At 51.9% G+C, this 11184-nt stretch overlaps 1 protein-coding gene across 2 annotated transcripts in view; it reads right to left on the bottom strand.

The window, feature by feature from the left end:
• Nucleotides 1-7500, bottom strand: part of PRKX (protein kinase X-linked) — a 94737-nt gene extending 87237 nt beyond the window's left edge. For both annotated transcript variants that reach the window (XM_032267774.1, XM_032267775.1), the window contains exon 1: nucleotides 6940-7500. In XM_032267774.1, the coding sequence (XP_032123665.1) occupies nucleotides 6940-7105 (166 nt within the window). In that variant the 5' untranslated portion in view covers nucleotides 7106-7500. The remainder of the gene's footprint in view (nucleotides 1-6939) is intronic.
• Nucleotides 7501-11184: the final 3684 nt, after the last annotated feature.

The raw sequence follows: 11184 nt of genomic DNA, 5'->3' as shown, positions 1-11184 counted from the left end.
CCCAGCTAATTTTTTGTAGTTTTAGTAGAGACGGGGTTTCACCATGTTGACCAGGATGGTCTCGATCTCTTGATCTCGTGATCCACCCGCCTCGGCCTCCCACAGTGCTGGGATTACAGGCGTGAGCCACCGCGGCCGGCTCTTTTTTCTTTTTTTAAGACGGAGTCTCGCTCTGTCGCCCAGGCTAGAGGGCAGTGGCGCAATCTCGGCTCACTGCAACCTCCACCTCCCTGGTTCAAGCAATTCTCCTGCCTCAGCCTCCCGAGTAGCTGGGACTACAGGTGCCCGCCACCACATCCGGCTAATTTTTGTATTTCTAGTAGAGATGGGGTTTCACCACGTTGGCCATGCTGGTCTCAAACTCCTGACCTCATGATCCGCCCACCTTGGCCTCCCAAAGCACTAGGATGACAGGCATGAGCCACTGTGCCTGGCCAATATTTTCTTTATTTTTGACATAGGGTCTTGTTCTGTGGCCCAGGCTGGAGCACAGTAGAGCCATCATAGCTAACTGCAGTCTCCACCTCCTGGACTCGAGTGATCCTCCTGCCTCAGCCTCCCTAGTGGCTGGGACTACAGGTACAATGCCACCACACCCAGCTATTTTAAACAAATGTTTTTTTAGAGATGGGGTCTTGCTATATTGTCGAGATGGATCTTGAGCTCCTGGGTTCAAGCGATCCTCCCACCTCAGCCTGGGTGACAGAGACCTTGTCTCAAAAAATAAAAATTCAAGGAAGGCCAGGTGTGGAGGCTCACGCCTGTAATCCCAGCACTTTGGGACACTCATGTGGGAGGATCACTTGAGCCCGGGAGGTCGAGGCTGCAGTGAGCTGTGATTGCACCACTGCACCCCAGACTGGGCAACAGAGTGAGACCCTGTCTCTAAAAAAAAAAAAAGAACAAAAAAAATAACACTAATGTTGGCATGGTGGGGCTTCTGCCCATAGAGAAACTACTGTACATACTGTACCCATCCAGGACTTGGCATTAGTGAGTCTCATAAAGAACAACGGCTGATAATGACATCATCCATTCATTTGTTCACACACGGAGTGACCAGCTTGTCCCTGTCTCCACCTGGGACTTTCCCGGCCAGCACTGAAGGTTCCTCACTGCAGGAGACCCCAGGCACATGAGGAGGGCTGCTCTCTGCATTCACACCGTGGATGGTCTCAGGTACACACTAAGTGCCAGGTCTGTTCTGTGGATGTGAGAGATGAAAGTGACCCCAACACACAGAGGTCCCCACACTCTTGGTGTTCATGTGCAAGCAGGGGAGGCAGGCGGAATGCTTGAGCCCAAGAGTTCAAGACCAGCCTGAGTAACACAGCGAGATCCCGTCTCTTTTATTTAAAAAATAAAATAAGTCCTACACATGTATCCCAGAACTTATAATCTAATTAAATTTTTAAAAATAAAATGAGATAAACGATGAAGAGGAGAAACTGACCGGACTTCTATACTTGGAAATGCTCTCTGACGCGTAATATTTGATCTCATCTCTTGACATTCATGCGATGCACTGAAGTGGAAACTGTCATTCACTCATGCATGAGCCAGTTTCACACAGGGCGCCCACGCCAGATAAATAAGATTAAAGGGCTGAGCTCCACTTTCTGTGTATTGTTAGGCCACCAACAGCACTCCTAATTGCTCTGTCAACACTGCCCACAAGGCTGCTGATTTATGCACACAGTAAAATCTCACCAGTTCAGATGCCACTCGTTCCAGCAGCATGCTGGTGTGACAGGGTGGGGATGCCGTGGACTCAATGTCTGTGCCTCCCCAAAATTCCTGTATTAAAATCCTGACCTGTAAGGTGATGGTGTCAGGGGCTGAGGCCCTAGGGAGGTGATGAGGTCATGGAGCCTCATGGATGGGATCAGTGCCCTCATAAAGGGACCCCAGAGAGCTCCCTCGCCCCTTCCACCATGTGAGGACACAGTGAGAAGCGCCATCTGTGAATCAGGCAGCAGGTCCCCACCAGACACCAACTCCGCCACACCTTCATCTTGGACCTCCAGCTTCCGAGAACTGTGAGCAATCAATGTCTGTGGTTTGTAAGCCACCCAGTCAGTGGGGTTTTGCTACAACAACCTGAACGGACTGACTTGGGGCATTAATAAGAGCCCAGCGACAAGGAGAGGAAAGGAAATTCTGGCCAAATCACAAGAACCAAGGACAGCATAAACCTTCCAGTATAAGGACTTTAGATCTGAGAACCATGTATCATTAATTAATAAGATCTCCTGGCTCTTAAGAAAATAAAATATTTTCAGATTGTATAGGTGTGAAAGTTTTTTTTTAAAAAAAGTGTCTAGACGGGCACAGTGGCTCACACCTGTAATCCCAGCACTTTAGAAGGCCAAGACGGGCGAATCACCTGAGGTCGGGAGTTTGAGACCAACCTGACCAACGTGGAGAAACTCCGTCTCCACTAAAAATACAAAATTAGCCGGGCATGGTGGCACGCGCCTGTAATCCCAGTTACTCAGGAGGCTGAGGCAGGAGAAACGCTTACACCCGGGAGGCAGAGGTTGTGGTGAGCCGAGATCTCGCCATTGTACTTCAGCCTGGGCAACAAGAGCGAAACTCTATCTCAGAAAAAAAAAAAAAGTATCGAGCAAGATGGAGTGGTCTGTGGTGGGGGAATTCATTCTGCACCATGGTTTACAGGGTGGTGGCTGCCCAAATCCACACGCTGGGCAAAACTGCACAGAACTCTACACGGACACACACTCGCAAACAGAAGCCAGTGCGATGGCTCATGCCTGTATACAATCCCAGCACTTTGGGAGGCTGAGGCAGGAGGCTCGCTTGAGGCAGCAGGAGCATAAGACCTGGTCAACATAACAAGACTCTGCCACTAAGCAAATTAGCCAGGTATGGTGACGCATGCCTATAGTTCCAGCTACTTGGGAGGCTGAGGTGGGAGGATTGCTTGAGGCCAGGAGTTCAAGGCTGGAGTGGGCCAAGATTGCGCCACTGCACTCCAGACTGGGCAACAGAGTGAAACCCTGTCTCAAAAACAAACAAAAAAAAAAGCTGAACGAGGCGTGTGTTCTCTTTAATAGGGACATACCAATGCCAATGACATGGTTCTGACATTGTCCCACAGATATGAAGAAGTCACCGTGGGGAAGCTGGCTGAAGTGCATGAGACTCCAGGTCCTGTTCTGAAATCTGCTGAGTCTGTATTTCAAAATATATATACTTTTAATAGGGATCCGGGAACTTTGGAATCTTACTCATAGAAACCGTGTAGGACAGGTTGTTAGTATTTCCCTTTTCTTTAGATGAGTCAGTGCAGAAGTAGGTTGAGAAAAGGAAAATGAAATGTGGATCCAAGGACTGGCCACCGTCACCTGAGTTACCTCCCTCCTGGCAGGCTAACACCGGAGTGCCCAGGAGAAGCGAGCACTGGCTCGTAGATGCCAAATGATTCGATAAGGATGTTTTTGGAATAAAACCTAAGTATTTTTTATCTGATATATAGAGAAAGTAATTCTCAAGTGGTCATCGTAAGTAGGAAGACTGACAAAATAAGGCTGGTTGACGGCTGCACAGAGTCATCCTCTTCTCTCTACGTCCTGTACGTTTCTCATTTCCAAAATATAATTTTTTTAATTTTATTTTTTAGAGAGAGCGTTTCACTCTATCGCCCAGGCTGGAGGACAGTGGTGCGATTACGGTTGGCTGCAGCCTTGACCTCCAGGGCTCAACTGAGCCTCTTGCCGCAGATTCCCAGGTAACGAAGATTACAGGAGGTACACGCCACCATGATCAGCTAACTATTATTACTATTTTTCTTTTTTTAAGAGATGCAGGTCTCGCTATGTTGCCCAGGCTGGTCTGGAACTCCTGGCCTCAAGCCATCCTCCCACCGCGACCCCCCGAATAGCTGGGACTACAGGCACACGCCACTGTACCTGGCCCTCAATTTTCTTTTTTTAAAGCACAATTGTTCTCTCTCTTAGGAGCAAGCATGGCTTGGTTATGTGAACAAGAAATCTGAATAACCAGATTAGAAACCATTTTTTCCTCTAAGGAGTAGTATGGCTGTTCTGATGCAAAGATCCTAAAAGTATTAAATCAGCCTTTAGACCAGACATACTCCAGAATCCCTTCATGCACAAAAAAGAAAAAAAAAAAAATCCCATTATCAGATTTTTCACAACTGCAAACTGCGCTTTCTTCCTAGCTACCTGAGCTTCAGGAAAACTGGTCAATCTTTTTGTTTTCCCTCCAACACCCAAGGCTGGAGTGTAGTGGTGCGATCTCGGCTCGCTGCAACCTCCACCTCCTGGCCCCGCTTCAGCCTCCCAAGTGGCTGGGATTACAGGCACCCACCACGTCTGGCTAATTTTTGTATTTTTTCAGTGGAAACAGGGTTTGGCCGTGTTTGTCAGGCTGGTCTCGAACTCCTGAGCAAAAGTGATCCACCTGCCTTGGCCTCCCAAAGTGCTAGGACTACAGACATGAGCCACCACGCCCAGCTTGTGACTGGCTTAAAAAATAGGATTGCTCAACAGGCAGTCTGCATAGGGATGCCCTCTGCCCACTCCTCAAAAAGTTCAGTACTCCTGGGGGGTACTTGTTTGGGGCCTGAGAGAATTAGGAATGAGGAGAAAGAGCACTTAAAAGCAAACTTATGTTCCTGCAGTGACAGCTCAGGATGAAGAGAAGTCACGTCCACCCAGACTGGTTCCACCTCCAGACCGAGACTCCAGCTCGCCCCTCACCCTTCCCCATCACGCCTTATAAAACGCTCCAAAGCTGCTGTAGATTGTGGCTCAGAGACACAATCACAAAGGCTCTAAAAGGCTTAGGATTTTTTAAAATTTATTCTAATTTTTTTAGGTGAATCACTCTTAGATTGTTCTTTAACCAACAATAAAGAAAGGGGCTCGGATAAAAGGCTGCAGATAATGTCACCAAAGCTGTGAAGTTGTCATGAGTGTTCCAGACATGCACACACACACACACACACCCCTGGGTCCTGGTCCCCTGTTGTCCAATGAGTGTGGAATACCTAGCTCTCCTGTCACACCCTTGGAGCCCACAGGAAGTTATCCTTGAGAAAGGAGCATCATCCTCATTAAGAGAGCACTGACTGGACTGAAAAAAAAAAAAAAAAGCTGACTTCCTCGCTTAGCCAGCTTGGTCCCCAGAGGCAGTGACACTCTATTTTTAAGGATGAGGTTACCCGCTGGGCACCCTAAGCTGACTTTCCGTCAAACTGAGTGGTCCCCTGTGGCACCAGAACCCCTCACCTCCGCCGCCCTCCTGCCCACATCCTGCTCTCTAACCCGGCCTCCAGCCTGGGGAGCTGGGGCGCTCCACCTTTCCCAAGGGACCCATGCGGGCACCCCCGAAGAATGATGAACGCTGGTGCTGAGTGCCAAGGAACAGCTGGACCTCATCAATTTTCCCCTGTTGAGTTGTATTTCCACCTACTGTGGCAGCTGCACTAGCCAGGGTTCCTGCCCCGCCCTTCTTTCCCCGCAAAGCACACCCTGCTCTCAGATTAGCCCAGGACAGCTTTCAGGGGGACCAAGAGAAGGGGCATGGCAGAGAGAGAGGAGGGAGGGAGACAGAAACAGAGACAGGGAAACCAGGACAGGAAGGGGACAGGGAGAGAGACACTGAGAGACAGAGGAGGAGAAATGCAGAGAGACACGAACAGAGAGACAGAAAGAGGGAGAGAGAGACAGAGAAACAGAGACAGAGAGAGATAGAAAGAGGCGGGGAGGGAGGGAGAGGTGAAAGAGAGAGGGCCTCCTCTCACTCTGTCCTTCCAAACTCCTTCCTTCCTTCCTCAAGGCCTAGGTGGCAAAGAGGTCACTGAAGGAAGTGAAGTCTCCTCTTCCTCAGTGGTTCTGAAGGCACCTGAGCTATGCCCGCTGGTCTTCCTAAGCCAGAAGCTATGACCTCGAGTCCTTAGGCTTCCCAGCCCAGCTTCCTCCTTTCCAAATCGGAGGACAAACAGGAGTCAGGGGGCCTGAGACCTCCTGCCACACCAACACAGGCAGGACACCCCGCTCCGCTCTCCATTTATTTTATTGACAACCAACTCCCCACGTAGCCACATGGAGTCCCTAAGAGGTACAGGCGGACCGGTGCCAACTGTCTAAATCCAGCGCCCACGTTCGGTTGGGACATTCTGACCCACTCAGGGCTGCCCCATAAACAGCACGTGTCCGGATCCAAGCGCACAGATAACTCGAAACCTCTATGTCAAGCTGCCCATTCGGGGTTAAGTTCAAAGGCAGAGGACAAAGGAAACGGAGGAAGTCTCCAATACAAGAATTACCCACTTCAGACACACGAGACCAAAAGCACAGGTAGTATCAGGAAATGTTAGGATCCGTCCCCAACGCCACTGTCCAAGTCCCCACAGAGCACGGGACACCTGTTCCCGGAGGCCAGCTGCTCCCGCAGTCCCTGGAGAAATGTGTGCATTCCCCACCGAGGACCCTGCCGCTGGGCACACGGGGAGACTGGCCCGGGGGTGGCCCGCTGGGGCCTTCGGACCCCACCCGTGTCCCTGGGGCCGCTGCCTGGGAGGGCGAACGAGGTCCCCCAGGCGCGGTGACCCGCAGGAAGTTTTGTGACGTTGGGCGGCCCAGGCCCCGGGGTGCTGTGTGTGCTGGGGGTGGACGGTGGTCTCCGAGAGGAGCCGTCGAGCCGTCGGCGTTCCAGGAAAGGCACTAGCCGGTCGGGGGAACTGCCTGGGCTGGGGGGTGCGCTCCACTTCTCCGAGCACCCCCCGAGGAGACCCAGGGCGCAGGGGCAGCCCCGAACGGGAACCCCGAGCCGGAGCGGCGGGGCGGGGCCCTCCCCATGAGGCCGGCACCCGGCGCCCTTTGTCCTACGACGGCGTCCCGGTCGCGCCGCGCGCCCCTGCGGGCCGAGTCCCCGCGCACACTCACTCACCCACGGTGGCCAGCGTGTCGAAGTCCTGCAGCCGGTAGGCGGGCGACTCTGGCGACCGCGCCTCGGGGCTGGGGCAGAGTGCGGGCGCCCCGTCGGGGCTCCCTCCCGCCACCTCTCGGGGGTCGCTCTCCGCCGCGGCCGCCTCGGCCAGCCCGGGCGCCTCCATGGGGACGCACTCAGGTCCGGGGCGCCGGGCGGGGCCGGAGCGCTCAGGGAGCCGGGATTCCCGGGAGGCAGCCTCGGAGGGCGGCGCGGCGGCGGCGGCGGCATCAACAGAGGCTCCCCATGCGCGCCCTCGCCTCCCGGTGCGCGGCCCGGAGCTGCTGACGGAGTGGCAGGGACAATGGCTGGGCGGTGCTCACGGCACAAACATCAGCAGCCCCGGGTGGGAGCAGCCGCCGGCCTCGGGGGGCGGGCACGGAGCGCCGGGCGGCGGCGGAGAAGGCGGGGGCCGCGGCCCGGGCTGGGGGGGCGAGGCGAGGGCCCTGCGCATTCCCGAAGTCGCGTCCGCCGCCTACTTCTGCTCAGCTGCAGCGTGGGCGCTGATGGGGCGGGCGGAAGCCGCCTGGGCGTGACCGCGCCTCTCCCCGCCCCCACCCGGCCGCGGGGCTGGGGGCGTCGCCTTCGCGCGCGCTCCGCCCCCGCCGCGACCCCGCCCAGGAGCCGGAGACCCGGACTTGCGGGTGGCTCTGGCCACCGAGGGTAGGCGCTGCGCTGGCCCCTCCGCTCCCGGGGCGTCCCTGGGATGGCACCCAGGCCGACCTCTTCCTGGGGACGCGCAGGCGGGCCACCCGGGTCGCTGCGCCCAAGCCCATAAGATGGGGAGGCGAGAGGGCCGGGGGACCGGGAGGGCCCGGGAACAGGGAGTGCGTGGCTCAGCAAAAGTGAAGTTCAGAAATAAAAACTGAAATTGACGTTTGGTGAGGAGAGGGGCTCTGATTCGCCTGGCCCCTCAGGAGGCGCGGATCTCCACGAGGGGCTGCGGGGTCTGGGGGACGAGGTCAGCGTCCTGGTTTTGCTGTAGGACGCCGGTGATTCCAGATTTCTACTTGGAAGGGGTGGGGAAGGGTGGGTGTGACCCGGTGCGTTTCTTTGCAGCTTCCTGTGGATCTAGAATTCTTTCCAAATAAACATTTCTTTAAAGAACTAGGGAAAGGCAGAGTTGAGAGATCGCCCGACCAATGTAGCACGTGAAACTTGATTGGCCACTGGTTTAAACACCCGGGCGACAACTCGTTAAAGAATTGTGCAGACGCATTTCAATTTTAGAAACGCAAAGATTTTTTTTTTTTTTTTTCTGGCTTAAGTGTGGCTCAGGGAATACTTAGGCATGCTTATATTTTAAAACCCTATGCTTGTGGATTTGAAATGAAAATATTACTAGACATTTGGGCACCCCTTTCCCTAGGGAAATACAGACAGTGCTTCAGCGTGCGGGCCTGGCACGGCCGGGACGCTGCGCTCCTGACCCGCGACCAGGGCAGCCCGGGCTGCCGGTTCGCGGAACACACTTTGAGCAGCAAGGGGTCAAACTGCAAACCCCCTTATTTTGAGGAATCTCAGCGATTCTACGACTGGAGGGGATCTCCAGTCCCTTAGTCCTCTGGTCACCGGGGCTTTCCGAGAGGCAAAGAGGCCTCTAAGTCAGAATGGACACATTTTTAAGGGGACCAGGCCGAGCCATTTTGCGCGGCTAACAGGGAGGGGGCTTCAGGAAGTCTGAACGCGGCTCAGGGTTTGGATTTCTGGCCCCTAGCTGCCAGCCTCGCCTCAGCCCGCACCTGCATTTTGTGGGTGGCATTTCTCCGCCGGGGTGACACCCGCTCTCCATGCTCTGCAAAATCCTGAGCTGGAATGCAAAACACGTGCGACACCAGCAGGCCCCTGCCATCCCCTGAGCCTAGTTAGGACACGACACAGCCCTGCCAAGCCCTGCCTGGCCGAGGGGTTCAGGGCCAGCCAGGAACTTGCACTCAGGACAAGTTCGTGTTTCCCCACGGAACACGCCCCCTCTCCACGAGGGCCTCAACTTGGAAACGCAAGGCTGCAGGCTCATAAAGTCCTTTTAATCAAGGCCCGGGTTTTGCACCCAATTAACCACATGTCTTTGCCTGCAAATTGCACCCAGGAAAAAGTGTGGCACAGAATTGCCGCGTTAAACTCTGCTGGGGCTGCTGGTTGGTCTGATTCCACCGATCCCACCCTGACCTTGACCACATGGCTACCTCTTCTTATAAATATGCCCTGCACGTTGCACACCTTGCTTCACAAAGCAGCTTTCATCTGGAAGGATCATAAAAATCCTTGAGAAACCATAGCCTATTACTTGAGAGACAAAAAAGGAAAACCCCTGTAAGTTAGGCATGGAAGGGTCATTACTGCCTTAATGAAGCAGCATTATTTTTCGGTGGAGTGAGGAAATGCTGACCTCTGCCATTCTGGAGGAATGAGTCCCCAACCCAGTGAACTATAAATTCAATACAATGATAGGTGCAGGTGTTGTTAAATATGAGAGGAATCAAAATTGTACCATCTGGCCGAGCGCAGTGGCTCACACCTGTGATCTCAGCACGTTCGGAGGCACGGGTTTGAGATCAGTCTGGGCAACATTGGAAGCCCCCCTCATCTCTACCAAAAAAAATTTTTAACTAGTCAGTTGTGGTGGTGCTCACCTATAATCCCAGCACATTCCGAGACAAAGGCATGAGGATGCCTTGAGCCCAGGAGGTCAAGGCTGCAGTGAGCTATGACTGTGCCACTGCCCTCCAGCCTGGGCAACACAGTGAGAGCATCTGTGAAGGGAGCTGATCACTCTTTAAGCATGTATACTGTATGTGTGTGTTTGTGTATGTGTGTGTATATAATGTATATAAAATATCAATTACATATAACATATACTGAGTTAAATATATGTTACATATTTGTGTATGTGTATGTGTATATATTTTGCATAAATGATGTATAAAATATATTTCTATATATGTCAAGATAAAATCTTTTTTGTTCTATTTTTATTTTTTACTTTTTCATTTTTATATATTGAGGAGGTACAAGTATAGATTTTCTGTTTCTAAGTAATTTTGCTTAAGATAATGGCCTCCACTTCCATCCATGTTGCTGCAAAAGATATATTTCATTCTCTTTTATGGCTGCATAGTATTCCATGGGGTGTGTGTGTGTGTGTGTGTGTGTGTAAAACATATTCTTGTCCAGGTGCGGTGTTTCACACCTGTGATCCCAGCACTTTGGGAGGCCAAGGCGGGTGGTTCACATGAGGTTAGGAGTTCAAGACCAGCCTGGCCGACATGGGGAAACCCCGTCTCTACTAAAAATACAAAAATTAGCTGGGCATGGTGGCGGGTGCCTGTAATCCCAGCTACTAGGGAGGCTGAGGCAGGAGAATTGCTTGAGCCCAGGAGGCAGAAGTTGCAGTGAGCCAAGATCATGCCACTGCACTCCAGCCTGGGCAACAAGAGCAAGACTGTCTCAAGAAAAAAACAAAACAAACGAACAAAAAAACCATTTTATTTATCTAGTCATCCATTGATGGACACTGGGGTTAGTTCTATATCTTTGCTATTTCGAATAGCACTGTGATTGACATACAGGTGGTGAGGCATAGTGGCTCATGCCTGTAATACCAGAACGTTGGGAGGCCAAGGCAGGTGAATCACCTGAGGTGAGGAGTTCAAGACCAGCCTGACCAACATGGTGAAACCCCATACCTACTAAAAATACAAAATTAGCTGGGCGTGGTGACACACGCCTGCAATCCCAGCTACTTGGGAGGCTAAGGCAGGAGAATTGCTTGAACCCAGGAAGCAGACATTGCAGTGAGCTGAGATCACACCATTGTCCTCCAGCCTGGGCAACAGAGCAAGACTCCATCTCAAAAAAGTAAATAAATAAATACAAGTGCAGCTGTCTTTCTGATATGATGATTTCTTTCCCTTTGGGTAGATACCCAGTAGTGGCATTACTGGATTGAATGATAGTTCTATTCTTAGTTCTTTGAGAAATATATATACTGAGATAAAAAATAAGAAAGTAGGCAGTTACTATCACAAACTTTACAATTTATGTATATGTATAAAAAACATGTAAATATATATTCTAGTATATTTTATAGAATATATATTCTAGTGTGTATATATATATATGAAGTGTTTAGCCACCTTCACAGACATATATACACACATACATATATATGTATTCTGAGTTAAACACATATTATATATGCATATG

The sequence above is a fragment of the Sapajus apella genome, unplaced genomic scaffold (genome assembly GCF_009761245.1).
Source record: "Sapajus apella isolate SASKATOON/1434 unplaced genomic scaffold, GSC_monkey_1.0 scaffold172, whole genome shotgun sequence".
NCBI lineage: Eukaryota > Metazoa > Chordata > Mammalia > Primates > Cebidae > Sapajus > Sapajus apella.
This window is presented reverse-complemented; position numbering and strand designations above follow the sequence as displayed.